Source organism: Pongo abelii, chromosome 10, assembly GCF_028885655.2.
Source record: "Pongo abelii isolate AG06213 chromosome 10, NHGRI_mPonAbe1-v2.0_pri, whole genome shotgun sequence".
In the NCBI taxonomy this organism is placed as follows: domain Eukaryota; kingdom Metazoa; phylum Chordata; class Mammalia; order Primates; family Hominidae; genus Pongo; species Pongo abelii.
This window is the reverse complement of record NC_071995.2, coordinates 13,724,382-13,748,249: the sequence shown is the minus strand read 5'-3', so window position 1 is coordinate 13,748,249 and position 23,868 is coordinate 13,724,382. Positions and strand designations below refer to the sequence as shown.

The following is a 23,868-nucleotide window of genomic DNA, read 5'->3' as shown; positions in this document are numbered from 1 at the left end:
AACTGAGCAACTGAATTTCTAATTTTATGTAATTTGAATTCATTAAATTTTAATTTTAAAATGAAAGTAGTATAAAATATTTTTCATTAAACCCAACTTTATTGTTTGGGGAGGGCTACATTTTAAACATAGCATTGTATAACATATGACTGTTGTATCACAGTATGTGTGTCCAATTTACTTTTTTTAATGTGGCTACTAGAAAATTTTAAATGACATATGCTGCCCACATTGCATTTTGCTTTGACAGCACTGGTCTAGAGTCTCACAACTCAGTGTGTTCTAGCTGGACTCACATGAGAGCCATCCCAGACCTTCAGATCTGCACTTGACTAAGTTCCCCAGGTGAATCTTACACACAGTAAGATAAGCACTGATCTGGACGACCTCAGAAGACATCCAGCCACTAGTAGGTACCCAGCGTGACCCTCCCAATCCTTCTGGGGCTGGAAAGAGGAGGAGGCTGAGGGAGCAACAGGGAGACCCCTGACTGCCATTGTGACATCACAGAGTAAACCCCACGGGTCACCCGGCCCCGCCCTGGCTGGTGTCCTGCCCTCAGGACATCCTCTCCAATCCACCACACACCATCTTACCCCTCTGCTGGCAAGAGGGGACCTGATTCATCCTCACGCTAAACACTCACTCTACCCAACTGATTGAGACAGAACAGAAGATAAACTGAAACTTCTCTGCCTTCCCACTGCAACAGTGAATGAGCGATCCCTCTCAACTGACTCAAAATGTTTGCCTCACCCAGGAGGTAGGTACATTGATTTTGAAATCTCATAAACATCGCATACACATACCCTTACTGCTGGATTTGTAACACAGGTTGCACTAACTCATCAATTTCATGTATTTCACATGGTCACAGTAAAGAGCTTGGAAATGCACTATAGGGTTCTACAAAACGGAATGAAAATGTGTTACTCAGCCCAGTTTTCATAGATAAAACTGGTATGTCCATACCTTGGCCTATTACCTTTTCATCTTCCTTCATTAAAACTTCCATTTCTTCTTCCCTTGCCTCATCATCTTCCTTCTCCTTTCTGTTCCCAGGGCTCCCTATGCCTCTCCTTTTTTCCTTTCATCTGTATTATTCCTGTTGCCAAAATCTGGAGCCTGGTAAAGGCCCAGTAGTGGTGGCAACAATAGAGCTGTGTGTCACCCCAGTGAGCTGAAAGAGCAGACATCAAGCTCTATGCCAGAGAACAGTGGGGCATCCCCAACGTCCTGCTGGAAGCCAGCTCTGATCTGGAACTGGGAAGGACAACACACACAGTCGAGCTCTTTCTGGTCTCAGAGAATCCAGGAGAGTCTTCAGGGATCCTTCCAGACCCAGGAAGACTCTCACACTCTGCAGAGAAATTGCGGCTTGTTTAGCATTTGACCTACATTCAGAAACGACCAGCCTCCCAACTTTCAGCTCTAAGGATTACTTAAAAAAACAAATGGTGTTCGTTTTCAAATATCTTGCCTTTCTCAGGAGAGAAAAATGAAGCTTGCAATTAGCCAGCAAACTAGCACATACACAAACACACACACACACACACGTACATACACACACTCCAACACAGGGAGCAATGTGGTACGTTGTTGACCAGCTGGAAGTTAGGATCTCAAAGGAAAGAACAGGATAACTTAAGAGGCACTTCTGAGACTGCAGAGCTGAGCTGGTGGTTCTGAAGAGCCATCGGAGTGTGGGTTCAGGCAGCTTCCCTAATTCAGAAGCAGCCCCAAGTGAATAGATGATAAAGAAGTGGATGTGAACATGACAGAAAAAGCCAGTCATGGCTTAGAATAAATTTTATTATTGTTCTTTATCAGTGGTTTTCCAGGAGAGACACAGAGGGAATATGGGAGCGTCTGGTTGCTAATATGTACCTGAGAAGTATAAAGTACACTTAAGCCATTGCCTCAATCTGCAGAAGGTCCCATAAATCTGGCCTGCAATCTGTACATTTTGTTAAAGGTGACTGTGCCTTGGCTTTTACTGAGTGGCAGCCTGGTGATGAGTCAGGCGAACAGTCCTCAAAGATTGCCAATGTTGACTTTACCATTTACTAGCTTTGTGGCCTTGAGCAAGTCAAACCCTCCGAATCGGAACCCTCACTTGTAGAATGGGGATGCCACGTCTCTTTCAGGCTGGCTGTGAGGATTAAGGAAGATGTCTGAAGGGTCTAGCAAGGCGTCTGCTGGTAGCACAGGTGCACTTCCCCTTCGTTTCTGCTTAGAGGCACTCTTCTTCTACCTATTTTCGATTTTCACAGAACTAAGGACAACTCTTTGCCCTCATTTACCCCTGAGGGTAAATTTACCCCTCTGGGAGGTTAAGTAACTTGGCCAAAATCCTCAGTGCAGTCGTGCGTTGGGTCGTAAATAGAACTCGGATCTGCTGAGGGGTCTGGGTGGCAAAGTCCCGCCCCTCGGGTCCTCCCAATGAGACGCAGACATCCCCTTCCCTTAGAACGGGAGCCTGGGACCCATAGCTTTACGGGGCAGAAGCAAGGTAATGCCTGACTTTGGACTCCCAGCAGCCCGACACATCCCGAGCCCTGGCCCACCGGCCTGGGTGTAAGGAATCCCTCCGACTACCCCGTCTCTCCCGCCCTCCCGCGCAGCCTCGCCAGGCGGCAGAGGGGCCGCGTCTCAGGTAGCCTAGCGCCCCGGCCCAGCTCCCGGACACACGTGGCCCCGCCCTGCGCGGCTCGCCAGGTCCCTGGCCTGCCCTGGCAGTCCCTGCTCTCTGGGAGGGCCCCCGGGACACCGTTCTCAACCGACGCAGGAAGACCCAGAGGAAGAAACAGCCCGGGTCCCCCCGCCCCACCCGGTCAGGAAGCCCTAGGTAGTTGGCGGCCGCGGGGCGGGGCCTCGCAAACAATGCCACACACGCCCGGCCTGTCGCCGCGGCAACGCGCCCCGTTGCTAGGCGACCGGGCGCCGTAGTAAACGGGACGCGGCGCGTTACTCATCCTGGTGGGAGGGCGCGCTCGGAAGTGGAGATGGCGCGGCCCAGGCACCCCGAGAGGCCCCACCCGTTACGCCCCCGCCCCGCCCCGCGGTCCCCAAGAGCCCCCGGCCCCAGCCGGCCCGCGGGCGCCGTCACCCGCGCGTGAGCGATTGCCCCACAGGATGTGCAGATGTGGCTGCCCCTCTGATTCACTCCAGCTGCTTGGGGCCTGGAAGAAAGGCGGCTTCCTCTCCTGGAAATGACTGCATTAGCAAAAGTCCTCAATTCCATTAAAAGGCGGAAAGGGAAAGACGAGAACGAGGCCCCGAAACGCCTTTCCAGGGTCCTTCCCACTGAATTGAAGTGTTCCCAAAACTCGGGACCTACGTTAGGAAGACTAGAGTCATTTGATTGTGCGACCATTTGAGGTGATGTGGCCCCTTCACCGTGGTTACAGCTGAGAATAAATCCGGGAGCTACGTGTCCTACAGTGATGTAGTCATTTTGAACACTAAGCACCGGCATTTTGGTGGCATTACTCTTCCCTTCCGGGCTGGGAAACAAATGTGAAAATGTCCCGTGTGAAGACCTTCTTCGTCTTCATCAGTGAAAGAGTATAAGGTCAGGCACTGATGTAAACATTGCAGTTAGAGCAGCAAAAGCTCAGAAGTTTGGAGATACATCATCCAAAATGGCTCTAATCAGTAGGGGACCACCCAGCTTGGAAAAGGACATAACATTTCCAATCTGTCACTGGTTTTTGAGCAATCTGTTTGTCCCCTGATCTCTGTGCACTAAAGATAATATACTGTTTCATAAGATCATCACTGTTTTCTGGGCTTTGCTCATTTAAAAGCAGGAATGTTTCCACAGGTGAGAGGAAATGGATTGGCAGAGAATCTGTTTGATGAAACTCTGGGTGCATCTGCGTAGAAAGGCTTAGGGTGTGCCTGTGGACCCAGGGCTTCCTTTGTAGCTTCTCGCTGCTCTTACATATGTGAATCCGGAAGCATCCTGTTTCCTTTAGCAACAGAAGGCTGTTTGGACACACTTCTTTATTCACATCTTCATTCAGGATTCCTAATTGTATCCATAAGCCTTTTTGCATTACAAATCTCATTCATTCATTCATTCATTCATTCATTCATTCATAGATGTTAAAACACTGCTAGGCTCTGAGGATCAACAATGAATAAAACACAGCTGCTACTATATCAAGCAACTTAAAGTCAAATGAGCATGACAGACAAGTAAGCCATGTGATGAGTTACACCAGAGAGGCACATGCTAGGACATGCAGGAGCAAAGAACAGGGCCGGGGCAGGCATGGTCATCAGACCGGCGAGAACCGAAACATTTACACCCCACTCCAGCCTTTATCTACTGAGTAACAGAAAGGAGCTAATGGCGCGTGGGTCAGAAATCTAGCTCCTGGGAGGACAGAGATATTCCTGCCAGGGAGGGCAAACAAACCTTTCCGGGAAGATGCCAGTATGGATGACATGAAGAAAAAACAAACAAACAAACAAAAAAACCCCGGATCCCTTAGCCCCAGGCCTTGGCATTAGAGAAGTGGTGTGGTATATAACCTGCTCTCCAGCTCAGCATTCATGCTTGTCATTTAATCACCTCTAACCTACAGTGAACTCACAAAACAATAAATTGCATTCCCATTTACAAAGTATGTGTAGGTGCCCCAACACCACTGTTTTCTCTTGATGCACAGCCTAGTAAATGTGGTTTTGTCCAGTACAGAGAACAGTGACTGAGGACCTCAGCAAATATGGGTTAGTCCCCACCGTTGGCCTTGTGGTGTCATAAATGGTGAAGTGCATATATATTCCTGCGGAGGTCATCTTGGAATAGTCACAGTCCAACATGCCAGAGCTAACTACTGTTTTTAGGTGTGGAATCTTCGTGTCTGTCCTGAGTCATGAGCTTCTGAGCCGAACCTAATTATATTTATGTCGCATTGACTAGCAATTACTTCTTCTGTTCTAAGAGAGGAAAGGGAAGAAAAAAATATTAACATGCCCAAATTACAATGAAAGGAAGTGAGTGGGATGCTGGGCTCTGATGTTTGTGGCCAGGCAGAGAAACTCATGTTTTGTCAAAAAGAGGAAATTAGACGTTGTGGCACAGGGTCCTTGGAGAGGGGGAGATCAAGGCTGGTCACATTCAGCAGCCAGGCGGCCAAGTACACACACAAAATGCACAGCTTCCTAAGGGGTGGACCCAGGCTTTGTGGAGGCCTAAAATAATATAATTTTGGAGGCCCTCTTTAAGAAAAAGAGTACACAATTACAAGTATAAATTAGGTAACAAGGTTTTAGAAGAGGTGGAGTGAGTAGGGGACATGGAAGCTGAAGTTTCATTAGCTTCACTCTAAATCCACCCCTGAGCCTCCTCATATAACACACTTAAGAGTCTGCCACTCCCATCCCCATTTCCCTGGAGAAGGCGAACTTCAGGCTATTAAGGCACAGGGGGTGCGGTTTATGAGCAGAGGCAATAAAAACCAAAGACATAAGGCCATGCCAAACAGTGACTCAAGCGGGCTATGAGAAGTGTCTGCAAGTATTTGAAGGGTGTAAGCACAGAGAGGGGAAAATAATTGTTCACTGTTCTGGGGTGGAAAGGGAATGAAGATACAATTAAGAAAAATGTGCACAAAACTCATCAGGAAACATTAGCTAACTGTATTTTCTGATACCGTGGAGTTGTATGTCCCATGGGAAGTATTTGAGGATCTACTGAGTCACTGAAGCTGGAACTGGCCGCACAAAAAAAAAACAAAAAAGTGCTACAGGAAACAATCCTACAAGACTCCTATAGGGAGTGGCTGGATGCCCCAAAGTTCAGCCTGAGCCCTGAATTCCATAGAGCTGACACACGGCATTCTGTAGATCAGCAGGCAGGGAGGATGCCAAATTAAAAAAAAAAAAAAAAAAAAAGGATCCTATGGGGAGGAGCAGCCACCTCCACCCACATTCTGCCGACTGGTGGGGGAAGCACGTGACGGAAGCGGAAACGATGAGGAGATAGCGCCACCCAGCGTTGTGATGAAACTACTAGCCAGGAAACCAACAGCCAATGCAACTGTAAAAAAATAAAAATAAAGAACACAAAATTCCTGCTTCTCCTTCCAAAGGAGAGTGAGTTCTGTCACAACAAATAAAGGGTTGTTTGGGCGATGCAGAAAATGTACCTGAACATGGCACATGTTTATCAAATTTGCTTGTTAACAGCAGTCTGAGGAGAGCAGACATTACAGGTGACAAAAGCAGGATCCAAAGCAACTCATTTGGCTAGAACATGGACTAATTCAAACAATTAAGTTCAGAAGAACCTGCCTTTGATTCCCTAAACGAACTGCACAAATATAGAATGGGAAAAACATGACCTCATGGCTAGTCTGGAAGAGGGGGAGGAAGGGCCGGGTGGGATACAGAGGGTTTTATTAAATGTAAGCCCAAAATGAGTCAAACAGGTGCCATTTTACATGAATTCCCTGGGCATATATTAACTTTCTAAAATTACCAATTCCTGGGCCTCACCCAGAACTACTATGAAATCTCAGGGTGGGTCCAGGAATCGGCATATTTTCCAAACTCTCAAAGATTGTTCTGATACTCCATCAGAACTGAGAACAATTGCTCTAAAATGAAAGTGAGACCTTTGAGGAAGTTACATTTAAGACAAATGCAGTAGTTATAATGGAATATAGAAAGCGTTGTGAGAAGGCCAGGCGCAGTGGCTCACGCCTGTAATCCCAGCACTTTGGGAGGCCAAGGTGGGAGGATTGCTTGAGCCCAGGAGTTCGAGACCAGCCTGGACAACATAGTGAGACCCTGTCTCTACTAAAATTAAAAAAAAAAAAATTAAGTGTTGCAAAAGAGGTATAGTGTGACAAGGATCATGAGGAGGGAGCTGTCTGTCCTAGGGAGAAAAGAAACATTTTCAAAGAGTGGATGACTTTTTAGACTAATTTCGTTGAGAGGCAGGCAATTCACCAGGTAAAAAGAGATTGAAGGCAGTCCAGGCAGAAGGAGGAGCATCAGCAAAGGCTTGGAGGAGGAAAGTACATGTAGGGTTTAGGGACTCACAAACAGCAGCAGACTCTCTTTCAACGTTGGTGTCCCAATTAATTTGCACTTTTTTTTTTTTTTTTTTTTTTGAGATGGAGTCTCGTTGTGTGGCCCAGGTTGGAGTGCAGTGGCACAATCTCAGCTCACTGCAACCTCCATCTCCCAGGTTCAAGAGATTCTCCTGCCTCAGCCTCCCAAGTAGTTGGGATTACAGGTGCCTGCCACAATGCCTGGCTAATTTTTTTGTATTTTTAAGTAGAGACAGGGTGTCACTATGTTGACCAAGCTGGTCTCGAACTCCTGACCTCAAGTGATCCACCTGCCTCAGCCTCCCAAAGTGCTGGGATTGCAGGCATGAACCATCGCGCCCAGCTATTTGTACAATTTTGAGGAGAGAAAGAACAACTTGTACTTCTGGCTGACTGGTGGCAAGAAGATATGCAAACGACCCCTTACTGGTTTCTTAGATTACTTTTTCAATGTTTTAGAAACTCTTTTTTGAAATATAAAATATTGTCATTCCTTTGCCTGAAGGTTGGGAGAGGAATGGTAAATAGCCATGGCATTCCAGATCCTGGAATTCATTTATCTCCAATCCTATTCTATCTGCATCTTTGCCCCATCCCCAGCCAACATTCTCACTCAGCATTCCATGTGTAGAGGGAGATACTTAATAGTACTTATTCTTTTTTTTTTTTTTTTTTTTTTTTTTTGAGACGGAGTCTCGCTCTGTCGCCCAGGCTGGAGTGCAGTGGCGCAGTCTCGGCTCACTGCAAGCTCTGCCTCCCAGGTTCACGCCATTCTCCTGCCTCAGCCTCCCGAGTATCTGGGACTACAGGCGCTCACCACCACGCCTGGCTAATTTTTTTGTATTTTTAGTAGAGACGGGATTTCACCATGTTAGCCAGGATGGTCTTGATCTCCTGACCTCATGACCCACCCGCCTCGGCCTCCCAAAGTGCTGGGATTACAGGTCTGAGCCACCGCGCCCGGCAATAGTACTTATTCTAATGTTCTAACTGGAAGGTGGAGAGCACCCATGGAACAAGGAAGCTATTTCCTGTTCATGGCTCCATGAGGCCCCGACATTGCAGAGAATAGAGTTTCTTCAAAGGGATGGGAAACCCTACGCGAGGGAAGGTAAACTTCTGCAGTGATGGTGACCTGCCATATCTTCATGTCTGCCATAAATTCAAGCCCAATCCATGCACACCAGTTACCTAGGGAATGGCAGGCAGTGGAAGCTAAACCATCATTTACTTTTTAAAGAAAATTTCCTCTGCAAATTGCAGGTCCTTGCTTCTTTCTGCTTAATCCCAGATCCCCATTGGCAAGCTCTCTGGTGTAATCTCCCAGAACAGCTGGGCCCTGATTGCCTTGTCAATTATTAAATGCCCGTGTTCCCTGTAAGGCAGCATTTAATCATGAGGCACTCCAAAGAATATGAGATAGAAGGGGAGGGGTAGGAGGAGAGGGAGGAGGATAGGAAGACAGTTTGCATTCTAGCAACATTAAACCAAAGGGACTTGGAGTGCAGATGGCATCCTTCGGTTCTTCCAGACAAGCTGCAAGACGTTGACCATGGCCAAGGTAACCGGCTTCCCCTTTTATTGCTCAAAGGATGCAGTCTACAGCTATTTTGTACCTGGCTCTTTTAAGAAGTGCACCTGCCTCATCGATCTGTTGTCCTTCATAGCCTATGCTAATTCTGGGTTACTCTGTTAATATATGTTGATGTAAGGGTTACTGATTATACATTGGCGCCTATGCACTTCCTAATGATCTAAGGGCCCAGGTGTTAGGGAAACCACTCTGTCCCTTTTCTAGAGAGTAAAGAGTCACCTTGGCATGGGATCTGTTGCATACACAAAGATAGAGTTGTTCTTATGGCCATTACTTCTTCAGGATCACTTTATGGAAACCATTGCAAAATTAGATTTGTTCTTCCAATTCAAGAGGTATCCGGATCCTAGCAGGAAAAGGCATGTTTGGGGAAAGGAGTAAAGTATGTGACAAAGGGCATGGTCCTTTGTTGGAGATAATTCTTGAAAATTCTTGAATGAGATTATCATTCGATATCAAGAAGATGATTTTTGAATGAGGTTCCTTGTGTCTCTCCCTGGTGGACACTCCTTCTGGAAGGAACCTCTTTGAGCTTCAGTCCAAGCTCTTTTTTATTCTTTGTTTCTCAAATTGCCTCTTCCTTACATTGGTTGTCACCTTGGTGCCACAAAGTGGGTGTATCTTAGTATGGGGTTCGTTATTCTTTCTTATTTCTGAATAACCTCGAGAATAACTTGCAAATACATATAACTTGAAGTGGATTGAATGTGGAGTAAAAATCTTGCAAGTATAACTTGAAATGGATTGAGTGTGGAGTTAAAATCTGACGTGATAATAGACAAATTTCCAAACCAGAATGAAAATGATTGTTGAAAAATGAATGCTGAGGTCACAAAAGTTAGAATTGCCTAAGTCTTTAGGTCCGTCTTTACACCAAATAGTTAGTGAAGATGTTTTACCTGGAAGTCCATTTCTTATTCAAGCAATGTAAGAATTATTAGAAAGGATGACTCACAGTAAGAGAATGATGACTAAAACCAATAGGATTTTCATAACTAAAACCAAGATGAAAACATTTTAGGAAAGGGGAACTGGGCAACATACGACTTCAGTGTCTAGCAACAGAAAATCTTTCCTCCTCCCAGATGCTGCGGATTTTTTGTCCTTAGTCAAGGTCACTCAGAGTCTTGCAAGAACTGACAATTCTTGGCAGAGTTAATTTGTTGAGTGTCTTTAAAAGTAAAATCATATTAGCGGATTGCTTTTCAGAAGTTGTCTTTATCATGTTTTATATATTGGTTTTACATACATATGATCTTTGTGTATTTCTTATTGCCATAAATAATAAGCACTTTGTTTGTGATATGCACTGTCTTAGTCCCTGGAAATTATGAAGAACAAATTGTTTCATTTCTAAGGTAAAGTTCTCTGTTAAATGTAGAAACATTAAGCTGGGTGTGATAAGGGAGGGAAATTTATGGACCTGTCCATTTAGCTATGGTTTTATTTATGGCTCTTAAGCTAAGCAGATTTAAGTGTGATTAATTCTGATATGAAGGATCCCCTGGAAAGCTCAAGAAGGTTTACTTTAAGAAGCGTCTGTCAGCAACTAACCATGGGCTTCTTTTCTGTTCAGTGTGCATTAATATAACTGTATAAACTGCTCTAACACAAAGTGAGAGACTTGCCAAATTACTTCTCTAAGTCAAATTAAATCTGGCTCCAAGCCACCACTCAGCAAAGTTGGCAGTCTAATACTGGTCATATTTTAGCTTGCTCTCCTCTTCTCTTAGGCTGAAAATGACATGGAGAGTAGGGGCTCCCGCAAGAGCCATCCGGGGCTTCAGTTGTTTTGGCAGCCTCCCCTATGTCCCCACTGTGAGGCAGGCACTTCTGCACCAGGCTGGAAGACACAGCCCTCCAGGTTCCTCCCCACCAACCAAGGGCTTGGCTGCCGACACCCTGCCCATGGCTCTGTGGACACGAAACCTGGTGTCCAGCCTACACAGGCACCACACAGCCACCTCGCATTTGAAACTCTATTGTCTCTGTGGCAGTGGATGGAAGCTGGGCCCGACTGCTACCTCTCCCAGAACCATAAGCCCCATCTCCTCTCCAAAGGTTTCAATAGCCCCACAGCCAGTAGGTTCACTGCCCTCTCCAAAGGTTTCAATAGCCCCACATCCCAGTAGGTTCACTGCCCTTTTTTATCCTCCAGGCCCCAAAGCATCCATCTGCTTCCCCCAGAGATTTCCAGTTTAATATTCATTGCTATGACTCCTTTCAGAGGAATCTGTAATGCAGGGAAGAGGACACCAATAGCTCACTTTGTTACAATAGCAAGTGCTTCAGCAAGTCAGTGCTACTACCTGTCAGTGAAGACAAAGCCAAAAACGATTATCACAAAGAGCATTTGGAATGCTCCCAATTCTTTTTTCTAAACTTTTATATAAAGTTTAGACTTTATATAAAACTTTTCCAGAAGTTATCAATTGCCTTGTCAATTATTAATTATATAATTATATATGTATTAATATTATTTTATATAAAGTTAAAAGTTTATATAACCGGCCAGGCGCGGTGGCTCACGCCTGTAACCCAGCACTTTGGGAGGCCGAGGTGGGCAGATCACCTGAGATCAGGAGTTCAAGACCAGCCTGGCCAACATGGTGAAACCCCCGTCTCTACTAAAAATACAAAAAAAAAATTAGCCGGGCATGGTGGCAGGCGCCTGTAATCCCAGCTACTCGGGAGGCTGAGGCAGGAGAATCTCTTGAACCCGGGAGGTGGAGGTTGCAGTGAGCCGAGATTGTGCCATTGCACTCCAGCCTGGGCAACAAGAGTGACACTCCGTCTCAAAAAAAAAAAAAAAAAGAAAAAGTTTATATAACCTCTGACTGAGGTTATTGCTATCTGATGCTTATTCAGAACAACCTCAATTTACTCAGCAGTTTGGTATTGAGTGTCTAATGTGTAAAATACTGTGCTAGTTGCTGTGGGAAAGATAAAAACCACAAAGACACGTTTGCTACCTAATGGCAGCTTGAAATCTTGGAGGGAAGGTAAGACATGACCAAAAATAAATGTGAAAAGAGTACTATTAAGAAGGCACACACCACAGTCCTTGAAGCCCTTCCAAGCCTCACTTCCCATGGAAGGTGCTGGTTAGGGGACCTCCCTAAAGCAGTTGGGACTTGGGGTGAGCCTCAGAAGGGGCAGACTTCAGTAGGCAGGGCCTGGCCAGCAGTGGTATTAAATTTGCAGCAATCCACCTTCTCTCTCTCTCGCTCAATCTGCTGGTCCAAGAACTCCAGGTAGTGGCTGCTGGCAGATCCATCACTGCTACTTAGAATGATCCCCTTGCTCTTTGTTGGTGGGGTCATTATGGCACTCGCCATAAAGGTACACACACACACATACATCCTCCCTAGGATTTGCCAGCTGGAGGCTATGTTGATTCCACTCTCACCATTTGAGGCAGAAATGGAAGATTTTAACATGTTCACATCCAATTCATTCTGACTTCTGCATTCCTCATTCTAATTTGTCCTATCTGGTGGATCACCTTTATCCTACTTCTGTGTATTGCTGCGTATCATGCCCAGAGGCCAGCCCCTGTCATTCAATCCATGCAAATCACCGCTTTTCTGTAGTTGAATCTGTGTAAGGTTCAAGTTAAAGAAGTATCATCCCTGCATTGTGTAGCGGCCAGGGGAAAACTTTCCCTTTGCCCTCCGAAGGTTCACTGAAAATCACTGACAAGAGGCAGATTAATAGCAGAAAGAACATACAAGTTTATTTGATCGTAGTTTCACATGACGTGGGAACCTTCAGAATGAAGACACAAAGATGCAGGGAAAATTGTCTATTTTTATGCTAAGGTTCAACAAAGTATGGACAGTCATGTAGAAATATGATTGGACATCAACGGCATGATCTACTGTTTTTTTTATTTACTGTTATTTATTTTTTTAGAGACAGATAGCCCTGTTGCCCAGACTGGAGTGCAGTGGCATGATCATGGCTCACTGCAGCCTCAACCTCCTGGGCTCAGGTGATCCTCCCACCTCAGCCTCAAAAGTAGCTGGGACTACAGGCGCGCGCCACCATGCCCGGCTAATTTTTTTGTTTTTCATAGAGACAGGGTCTCACTATGTTACCCAGGCTGGCCATGAATTCCTGAACTCAAGCGATCCTCCCACCTCTGGGAGGGATTACGGTGCTAGGATTACAGGCATGAGCCACTGCATCTGGCCTGATCTAATAACGTTAATAGACTGAGTGGGGAAACCCAGCAAGGGCTGCTTCTCCTTGGCCTCTCTGAGCATGCATTTCTTCCTTCTGGGTGTGGGGCAGGACCCTCTCTGGAATGGGAGTCTTATGACCTACAGTCACACAAGCTAGGTCAGATAACTTCTTTAGGGCCAGTTTGGACACGGGAAGGCAGAGGGAAAGTTAGAGTAATATTTTTAGGTTTTATGGCTGGCTCTGGGGAAAGGGGCTCTGGTTTCTACAACCCACCTTGAGGAAGAGGGATTCTAGTTTCTGTGGCTAGCCTTGGGAAAGAGTGGGACTGAGACAGGAGGACAGGAGAAGGTCAGAGACAGCTGCTTCTGAGGCCCCCATTTAGGCGTATGGTTTTCTGACACCCTCCAGGTGCTTGCTGCAGACCACTCCTGAAGTGGGGCTTCCATGCGGCCCCTGGAGAAAACTGTCAGAGGCGGGTTGTGCCTATCCGCCTTGGAGGAGTATGGCTTGAGTGGAGGGAGCGCAGGGAAGGATGGCCACATCTCCGAGGCGGCTCTGAGTCAAGCTCCCCTGCTCCCTTCCCTTCCACTTGTGCTTGTCTATTACAGATGGAGCTCGCAAAGGCCTTCTCTGGCCAGCGGACACTCCTATCTGCCATCCTCAGCATGCTATCACTCAGCTTCTCCACAACATCCCTGCTCAGCAACTACTGGTTTGTGGGCACACAGAAGGTGCCCAAGCCCCTGTGCGAGAAAGGTCTGGCAGCCAAGTGCTTTGACATGCCAGTGTCCCTGGATGGAGATACGACCAACACATCCACCCAGGAGGTGGTACAATACAACTGGGAGACTGGGGATGACCGGTTCTCCTTCCAGAGCTTCCGGAGTGGCATGTGGCTATCCTGTGAGGAAACTGTGGAAGAACCAGGTAGCCTACATTCTAGGATATAAGAGCAACGGGGTCAGGGCGGACAAGGGATCTAATGCAGGCATGGAAGTTAGGCAGGCCCGCTTAGGGCTGGGGTTGCCCTGGAAGTGCAGCACTGCCCACACCCCAGTGGGCCTCACCCCCTTCTCCCAGCACAGAACCTTCCACCTCTGTCCAGTGTCCTTCTCTATAGGAGCCCCTTTTAATAAGGTTGAAAGTCCTCTGGCTTTTCACTTCCTCCCTCTGTAGTAGACTTGTTGGTTCAAAATAGCATGTTAAAAATAGAATTAACCTAAAAAGTTTCATTTAGACCTTTCACATTATGAGAATTTCCAGCCTAGGGAGCTAGAATTGCTGTTTAGAAACAAAATGAAGGGAGAGGAATATTGTAGGAAAGCCCTAGCTCTGCTCAACTGTGACCTCATACAAATAACTTCATTTCTTTTTTCTTTTTTTTTGAGATGGAGTTTCGCTCTTGTTGCCCAGGCTGGAGTGCAATGGTGTGATCTTGGCTCACCACAACCTCCGCCTCTCAGGTTCAAGCGATTCTATTGCCTCAGCCTCCCAAGTAGCTGGGATTACAGGCATGTGCCACCATACCCGGCTAATTTTGTATTTTTAGCAGACAGGGTTTATCCATGTTGGTCAGGCTGGTCTCGAACTCCCGACCTCAGGTGATCTGCCCACCTCAGCCTCCCAAAGTGCTGAGATTACAGGCGTGAGCCACCATGCCCAGCCTATAACTTCGTTTCTATAGGCCTTGATTTGCTCATTTGTGAGATGGAAGCATCACAGCAGATCATCTTACAGCCTCTTCCTGGCCCCAGAGTGTTTTCTCATTCTAAGTATTACCACTACCATTTAAAAGTGGGGGAACCGAAGCCAGCCAGCCAGGGTAACTAGATCATGTAAGAGAGCCCTCAAGGAGCTGAAGGCAGATCTGCCAGGTCTCCTGCCCCTCAGTGCACACTAGCAAAGCAGGCAGGTGCTGGTCGATGTGTGTTCCTCAGGTTTGGAGGAATGAGCTGAAGACACCTCCTCTTCCCTGCCCAAGAGCACTGAAACGTGACTCTGGCCTGGGAAGAAAGCACCTGGTAGTGAAGTTCTTCTAATGCCCAGAATCATGAGCAATTTGATATCTGCTACTTCTCCCTATTTGAGCTAACAGGGAGATGGAAGAGGAATAAAAAAAAGTGTGTATTTACATTTATATTTATTATTGTGCCACTTAGCACTGCTCCATCCCCAGTCCTGGAAACAATTTAGAGCCCTTCGGTCCAGTGGTACAGCGGCAGCAAAAGGTATTAGTTAACACTAAGATCATTAACTCTTCTGGACACGGGAAATGGGAACATTAAGCTATGTAGGTGCTCTCAGGGAAACATCTTCTGCATTATCAGAGATTGAAGAGAGAGAAATTCACCTGGGCTGACTCTTGGCTGTGCTATTCATTCACCCAGGCATTCTTTCCTGCTTTCCTGCTCTATGCGGGGCAGGTGCTGTCAGAGCAGAGGAAGCAGTGCCAGTTATGGGGTGGGGAAGGTTTTAATTCCAACCATCCCAGGGAGTAGCTCCATGACGTTGTACCTTATATGTTTCAGGGGAGAGGTGCCGAAGTTTCATTGAACTTACACCACCAGCCGAGAGAGGTGAGAAAGGACTATTGGAATTTGCCACGTTGCAAGGCCCATGTCACTCCACTCTCCGATTTGGAGGGAAGCAGTTGATGGAGAAGGCTTCCCTCCCCTCCCCTTCCTTGGGGCTTTGTGGCAAGTATGTGTCTGATAAGGAATTTACAGTAGTTACCATTGACTTGGGCCTCTCCGGATCTAAACTGCATTGTGATCTCCCACTTTTCTCTTCTGAGCCCCACAGGGTGACACAAATTCCTCCTTGAGCTGACTTTCATTCACATGCAGGAATGCAAAAACGGAACAGCAGGGATAAATAAGATTCACAAATAGAAAACCACCAACAGCGCTAACCTACTCTTGTTGCCAAGTAACTGCGTAGGAAGGCGTAGGAAGGCTTAGCTTTTTCCTCCTTTTTCTCCACTATTATTATTATTATTTGGTAAAATGAAAGGAGTGAAGAAGGGAGGCAGGGAGGGAACCATCCCAAAATTAAATGAGGAAAAAGAGAGACAAAAAATGATAACTAGAGCAACATTATTTCCCTGCAGGATTTATGAAAATTCGATGATTTCTTCTCAAATCTCCCCAACAGTATTTACAGTCAGTCAAGCTTACTTGGGTATATATTGGTTATGGAGTGGGAGCTGTGAGTGACGTCAAACGACTAGAAATGAAGTAATGTTCCTCCCTGGTTTCAGCTGTGCCTCATTCTCCCCTTCTCGGATGCTGCTAGGGTCTTAACTCCTAATAGGCATCCTATGCTCACCGCTTGTTCAGTTTTTTAACTGTCAGGGTGAGCGCTCCCTCTTCCTCTGGTTTCTGGCAGAAATCCTATGGTTATCCCTGGGAACGCAGATCACCTACATCGGACTTCAATTCATCAGCTTCCTCCTGCTACTAACGGACTTGCTACTCACTGGGAACCCTGCCTGTGGGCTCAAACTGAGTGCCTTTGCTGCTGTTTCCTCTGTCCTGTCAGGTGAGTTGCTCCCGGAGTGGGAGAGGGTGGTTGGCCCTGGCCACTTTTGAAGCCCTAGCTGGAGGGCTTGAGTCTTTGCCCTGAAGGGGAGGAGCCCAAAGGCTGTATAAAGAATGGAAGTAGGCATCTTTAATTTTAAATTGAAGTAACATACGAAATTGTACATTGGATCACCATGTACTTTACAAAATGATTTACCTCTAGGTTCCTTTATTTGCAAGCTTTCTCAATATGTAAAATCTATTGTTTGGGTTACTTTTCAGTTGTGACATACACACAGCTTTTCAAGACCAGTCTCCATTGGATAAAGTGAAAGATGCACATATAAGATGAAGAATTAAGCCAACATTGGGGTGTGCGTGGGAAGGAGTAGGGGTGGTGTGCAGTGGCCTTGGGTGCAGCCTTGACTCAGACTTTTTCCATAGCTCTCAGCCTACAGTCTGGGGTCACCTATTGCAAAGATGTGCATTTAAGGAGAAGCCCCCATTGTGAATTAGTCTTCGGGAAATGTGGTGGCATAGGGTAATGGGCTACTCCAACAGAGGCTGCACCTGACTGCAAGAAGCGTGATCCAAAATCGTACTCCTGGCAGATGGCATGAAAGCCTTTCTCTAAGGGCTCTGCCTTCCTGTTTCCTCCATAGGTCTCTTGGGGATGGTGGCCCACATGATGTATTCACAAGTCTTCCAGGTGACTGCCAACTTGGGTCCGGAAGACTGGAGACCACATGTTTGGAATTATGGCTGGGCCTTCTAGTAAGTGCTGTCATCTCCTGAACCTTTGTAGCCCCAGCCAAACTTCATGAGATTTTCTGCCCTCAGCTAGATGCTTATTCGGTGAAGCCCTGCCTTCTCTTCATCCCTCATCCCAGGAGCCTGTCAACCACACAGGGCTGCATCATCAGGACACATCCATTCTTCCCTGCCTTCTGAGGGGGTACAGGGAGGATTCCTCGAGTGTGTCTTGGAAGGATGTTATTTTTTCCAGCTTTCCTGCTCATCAGCTGTGGCAGTTGCCTCTTCACCTGGTATATTTGTCACCCTGGGGAAACAAGACTGATTCTGCAGGCCTTATGGAAATGTGTTTGTTTTTTTTTTTAATGATTCAAGGTATTAGAGAACAGAGAAATAGAGAAATCGCTTTGAAATTTGGATTGAATTGCATTCTCTGTAAATGGCTTACTCCTCTCCTCTTCACTTCCTTCTATATCCATTCTTATTCTACTGAACTGTGTTGGAAATAAAACTTCACTACCCTAGGGTCATTCTCTAACCCTTAAAGAACTAAGGGGTCAGTCATTTTAGAGTTCTCTTAAAAAGAGAGCGATAGCAACCATCACAAAGCAACACATTCAAGTTAAATATTATCTTTGAGAGCTCTTACTTTCTCCCTTAAGGAGCACTCTTTATTCACAGCAAGTTGCCAACTTGTACTGATATTTACTGCCTAAGTGCTAAGTACTTTGACAGCACTAAAAAGACAGTGATGGGCTCAAGTTTCCATTCCGGGAAGGAAGCCTGCACGTCTGTTGTGAGGCCCTATCCCCTTTCCTGTGGTACAATCTGTGCTAATAATTTGGGAGTCTGAGTCTACTACACCAGCCAGGGCATCAGCTCAATGCAGCTCCCAGATCCAGCATTTCTCACCTTTTGTCTGTCTTCAGGCCATTCTTGGCATTAACGGCTGTGGAGCTCAGGCTAGGCAACGCCCATCAATCAATTCCCAGAAGCATCCCTGACTGAACCTACTGCATTTGTCAGAGGCAGCAGATATATGAACACACAGTGCCCACGTGTGACCTGGCTTTAACCATCACTTGGCCTCATGAAATCCCTCCCTAACTTCACAAAACTTCCTGTTTCCTGAGCTTCCCAGAACCACAGGGAGATTTAGGGATTTGACTTTCCAAGTTTTCAGGAATGTGTTTAATATGGTTCCCTAGTGTCTTCTTTTCCTTTCTTGAATCCATCCACATTCTCTTAATCTCCAGCTCCTCTCCCATCCATTACAAACTCCCTTAAGCCAAAACCACACTGTTTCCATATGAAGCAAATTCCACTAGTACAACCTATAATACCTCCTGATTTGTAGTAAATGTTTTCCTGAATGACTTTCAGAGGCTCAACTTTGTGGACCCTAAGACTGCTAAGTTCAAAACAAAGGAAGATGGAAGAGGGATGATTCCTCCCAGCATCTGAGTGGGGGGACATCTTTGGCAGGGCGTGTGTGTGTGTGTGTTGGGGTGGGAGAGGGAGGGTATGCAGTAGGTTATGTCCACTGCATACAGCTCAGCTTCAGGCCTGGGGAATCTTGGAGATTTTACAAGGGTCAATGCAGCTTGGGAAACAGGAGTCCAAATACGCACAGACATACACACATAATAGGCACACCAGATAGAAAAGGGCATGGCACCGACAACTCATCAATTCAGTAAAAACGAATCCATTAAGCTCCTTGTCTGATACTAGGACTACATGAGTCATTCTCTTTTTAGAAACCGGTAAGTTCTCTTCCCACAGTTCTTTACCTGAAACATGGTGGAAAGTCCCTAAATCCCTACAAGGCAATAAGCTAGTCCACTAGTAGGAAGAGGTCATGGCATTTTTCTCTCAAGAAAGTCCTATTCTTACTGTCCAATCTTTTTGTGCATTTGTCCCTAGCATGGCCTGGCTCTCCTTCACCTGCTGCATGGCGTCGGCTGTCACCACCTTCAACACGTACACCAGGATGGTGCTGGAGTTCAAGTGCAAGCATAGTAAGAGCTTCAAGGAAAACCCAAACTGCCTACCACATCACCACCAGTGTTTCCCTCGGCGGCTGTCAAGTGCAGCCCCCACCGCGGGTCCTTTGACCAGCTACCACCAGTATCACAATCAGCCCATCCACTCTGTCTCTGAGGGAGTCGACTTCTACTCCGAGCTGCGGAACAAGGGATTTCAACAAGGGGCCAGCCAGGAGCTGAAAGAAGCAGTTAGGTCATCTGCAGAGGAAGAGCAGTGTTAGGAGTTAAGCGGGTTTGGGGAGTAGGCTTGAGCCCTACCTTACACGTCTGCTGATTATCAACATGTGCTTAAGCCAACGTCCGTCTCTTGAGCATGGTTTTTAGAGGCTATGAATAAGGCTATGAATAAGGCTACGAATAAGGGTTATCTTTAAGTCCTAAGGGATTCCTGGGTGCCACTGCTCTCTTTTCCTCTACAGCCATCTTGTTTCACCCACCCCACATCTCACACATCCAGAATTCCCTTCTTTACTGATAGTTTCTGTGCCAGGTTCTGGGCTAAACCATGGAGATAAAAAGAAGAGTAAAATACACCTCCTGACCTTAAGGGTCTGATACATCTAGTTAGTGGTCTGGAAACTGCAGAAATGGAGGTGAGCAAATTAACGGTAGTGTGACTGTGGCTCAACTTTCCATGGGACACACGAATTGTTCTGGAAGTCACAGATGGGAAGACAGAAGCACCCCTGAGTGCTCTGTCATATAGCACAGAGGTCGTCCACACTGCCTGGGACAGTGTCCTGCATTCACACAGTAGGTACCCAGTAAAAGTGTTATTAAATATTGTCCCAGGAGCCCTTAGGAGAGTGGTTTAACATAAGAAGGTGCCAACAACACACAGGGTCAGGGTCACTTCTAGAAATAGCCCACCAAGGCTATTCAGATGGGACTGTGGTTCCCTTCTGGACAGTCACACCAGGGACTTCCCAGTGAACAAGGGGGCATAGGCTCCTCTCTGGATCCCACCTTTTCATCCCTTCTGAGAAATGTACCCTATTATTTCCTTCATAAAGAATGCCACCCATCCGATTCCTCAAGGATCTAGAACTAGAAATACCATTTGACCCAGCCATCCCATTACTGGGTAGATACCCAAAGGATTACAAATCATGCTGCTATAAAGACATATGCACACGTATGTTTACTGCAGCACTATTTATAATAGCAAAGACTTGGAACCAACCCAAATGTCCATCAGTGATAGACTGGATTAAGAAAATGTGGCACATATACACCATGGAATACTATGCAGCCATAAAAAAAGGATGAGTTCATGTCCTTTGTAGGGACATGGATGAAGCTGGAAACCATCACTCTGAGCAAACTATCGCAAGGATAGAAAACCAAACACCGCATGTTCCCACTCACAGGTGGGAATTGAACAATAAAAACACTTGGACACAGGGTGGGGAACATCACACACTGGGCCTGTCATGGGGTGGGGGGAGGGGGGAGGGATAGCATTAGGAGATATACCTAATGTAAATGACGAGTTAATGGGTGCAGCACACCAACATGGCACATGTATACATATGTAACAAACCTGCACGTTGTGCACATGTACCCTAGAACTTAAATTAAAAAAAAAAAAAAGAATGCCACCCATCTACTTGCCCATTCTCTTTTCCATATGGGGAAACAAACCATCCTTGATGACTAAGACGAATGAGAATGGCACACAAGTGTATTCCTGTAGAGTATTTATTTATTTACTCTGTAACAGTTGACATTTTAAATAGTGCTTCCTGACAATATACCAGCTGGCTCTTCTTTAATAAGGGCAATAAGGATAGCAATTCACATTCGGGGGATTAGTTTCACCATACCACACATTTGGGGGATGGCAAAAACAGGGTCTAAGGAAAAGGGAGGGTGTTTAAGGGAAAGAGGAGGGTAAGACCCTTGCATTTGTAGAAGTCATTACTATTTCTCAGTAGTGGTCATATTGGCTTTGCCGGCCACCTCAGGATGGGATTAGAGAAAGAAAGGAGCATGTCCTATCTTAGACACCTGGGTGGGTGGCTGCCTGCAAGGAGAAGGAGGCTTAGGGACACATTTCACAAGAAACTAGCACCCACATTGGTCAGATGAAGCTTCCTCAATTTTCAGCCACCACTTACACCTTTCTGTACCGGCTACAAGAGGAAGAAGAAAACTAAGCTTATAATGTTGTTTGGCAAGGAGAGATTCAAACTTATCATAGTCAAAAGAATCTATGTTAAGTTAGTTTGCAAATACACCATGAAGAATTCAGGTACATTAAGTTTCTCTAGCTTCCTCTTATCTCTTTCTGGGATTTGCCCTGCATAAACACAGTCCTCTGCCCAAACAATCCCACCAAAACAGGTCCTCAGTAAACAACTTTATGTTTCACTCCTGCGCAGAGTGGCTGGCTTCCCAGAAAGCCTTAACATGACAGAGAACCAGGTTACGCCTGGACAGCTCAGCCAGACCACAGGATCACCACCCAAGTTTTGGGTATTCAGCTGCCTATAAATTAATTCTTCAAATTCTATACTAAACCAAACTAGGTCCCAGGCCCTTAAACTCAAGTAGATTCAAATCCCAGAAATTATCTGGAATCATTCCCATACTCTGGGAGTATCTTCTTAATCCTCCAAAGTCAAGCTGGACCCACATATGACTTCCAAACTGTTGAAACAAAATTTGCCTTCAGGGTCTTAAGGCAGAGGCACCCAGAAACCTGATAAGGCCAATCTCCAAGCCAGGCAACATGCATGCTTGGATCTACTGCTTCCAACCTCCTGTTAGGTCACAATGCCTGTCAGTGGGTAATTAACAGAGATCCCTTTAAATCTGGACTTCATAATTATCTAGAATCCTTTTACTAACACAAGCTAAAAGATACAAGCCCAACCGGGCATGGTGGCTCACGCCTGTAATCCCAGCACTTTGGGAGGCAGAAGCGGGTGGATTATCTGAGGTCAGGAGTTCGCGACCAGCCTGGCCAACATGGTGAAACCCCGTCTCTACTAAAAATACGAAAAAAAAAAAAATTAGCCAGGCATGGTAGCGGGCACCTGTAGTCCCAGCTACTTGGGAGGCTAAGGCTGGAGAATCACTTGAACCCAGGAGGCGAAGGTTGCAGTGAGCCAAGATTGCGCCATTGCACTCCAGCCTGGGTGACAAGAGCAAAACTCTGTCTCAAAAAAAAAAAAAAAAAAAAGTGATACAAGCCCAGGTAAAGAGAGAACCTGAGGTGCACTCAGGGATGACCTATCAAAGTTATTCAAGAAGCAGTTTTCCATCTGCTAACATTGAATTTTCTGCTATATAAACAATGACCTAAAAGTTTAGAGGAGAACTTAATTGAAGTAGCAGATTTATACAGAAGGAGGGAGAAGTAAGCACTGGAGATAATTCTAAATAACTCTAAATAACTTAACCATTTATAAAAGTTATAGTATTTACAGAAGAATTTTCCCAAAATACAATGCTTCAAAGGCTCTACAGGAAAGGAGAGATGCAGGACAAAATGGTTGCATCCTGGACTCAAGTAGCAGAAGCAAAAGTCCAGAAACATATCCCTGAATAGAAGAGAAAACAGAGTGAGGGGAGCTAAGGAGGGTGCCCTATAGAAAAAGATGCAGAGATACAGCAGGATAAGGACATCAAAGGCTCCTGACTTCCAGTTCTCTTCTAAGTTGAAGACAGCATGCAAACATACACTTCTGGTGTCGCCACAGAAAAAAGATCATGACTGGCAGAACCATCAGAGCCACATATAACACAACATGTGGACTTGGTCAGAGATGGGTCACTAAGACTACATCCTCTTGCTCCCCTTGTGATAGGAATATAGTTATTCTTGTGGTCACTTAATAGACATGGATGGAAAATCTAAGGAAATAGGATATAAAACAAAAGAGATGAAAATGCTTGGATGGCTAACTCAGTCTTCCACTATAAATCTTTCTCACTCTGTCTACAATTTGGAAGTAGCCAAGGTACAGGTGGGAAAGAATGAGGAGAGAAATAAGTGGCCCTCAACATCAGAGGTAGGGCATCTGGAAGTCTCAAAATGACCAAACAAACCAGATATATTTCAGAAGGACAAGAAACTGGATCCCTGAAGCTTAGGACATACCTGGAAAATAACTTCACCACAACACTAAAAAATACACACACACAGCATAATGTACAACAAAATGTTTCCTAGTCATAGACTTCACTGGCTTTCCTGGCAAGACTTCATAAATTAGACATACCAAAAAAATTAAATACTTAAGAGATTCACATTTCCAAACGATCCACGCAGAGTTCCTAGAGGGGGTTAATGCAGGGACTGACAAGGTAGGTAAGACGCCCCAGCCAAACAGATCATGCTGCCGTCAGAGACTCCAACATGCCTTCCCAAGCCTTTGCAACCATCAGGGAGGTGGTAAATGAGGACGAAGAAGTCTTCTCTCCATAGAACTGATTTCACAGTGACAGGAGAGTAGAGAGGGTATCCACTCTGTTCACTTCTTCTGCAACTGAAGATTCCATCAGATTAGATCTATGGAAAAAGAGTTATCAGTGACTTTATTGTTTTCCATGGTAGAGATGTTCAAAGAAAAGCAGGAAAACTAAAGGTCAGAATATTTCTCTATTTTCCTGTCCTTTTCTTTAGCTCCAATAGTCTGTAAACATTTCCTCCTTCCAGAAAGGCCCAGAAACTTTGTTATTTTCCA

At 45.7% G+C, this 23,868-nt stretch overlaps 2 protein-coding genes across 11 annotated transcripts in view; one reads left to right on the top strand and one right to left on the bottom strand.

Moving 5' to 3' along the window:
- Window positions 1–493: 493 nt before the first annotated feature.
- GSG1 (germ cell associated 1) lies at window positions 494–19,471 on the top strand. 7 transcript variants are annotated; one of them, XM_002822964.5, is made up of 7 exons: window positions 494–763; window positions 13,461–13,779; window positions 15,012–15,080; window positions 15,381–15,428; window positions 16,240–16,392; window positions 17,036–17,147; window positions 19,053–19,471. In XM_002822964.5, the coding sequence occupies exons 1-7, from the start codon at window positions 716–718 to the stop codon at window positions 19,393–19,395; spliced, it is 1,092 nt and encodes a 363-aa protein (XP_002823010.1). In that variant the 5' UTR covers window positions 494–715; the 3' UTR covers window positions 19,396–19,471. The 7 variants fall into 7 exon arrangements, with proteins under 7 accessions (XP_002823010.1, XP_054382842.1, XP_009245769.1 ...); XM_009247494.3 differs by having other exon boundaries at window positions 506–763; window positions 15,381–15,552; XM_054526868.1 differs by having other exon boundaries at window positions 519–763; window positions 15,381–15,548.
- Window positions 19,472–20,861: 1,390 nt separating this feature from the next.
- FAM234B (family with sequence similarity 234 member B) overlaps window positions 20,862–23,868 on the bottom strand; it is a 38,823-nt gene continuing 35,816 nt past the window's right edge. For all 4 annotated transcript variants that reach the window (XR_010135725.1, XM_002822960.5, XM_063712042.1 and 1 more), the window contains one exon: window positions 20,862–23,693. Coding sequence is in view for 3 of the 4 variants with exons in the window: in XM_002822960.5 (XP_002823006.4) it covers window positions 23,688–23,693 (6 nt within the window). In the remaining variant the exon portion in view is untranslated. The remainder of the gene's footprint in view (window positions 23,694–23,868) is intronic.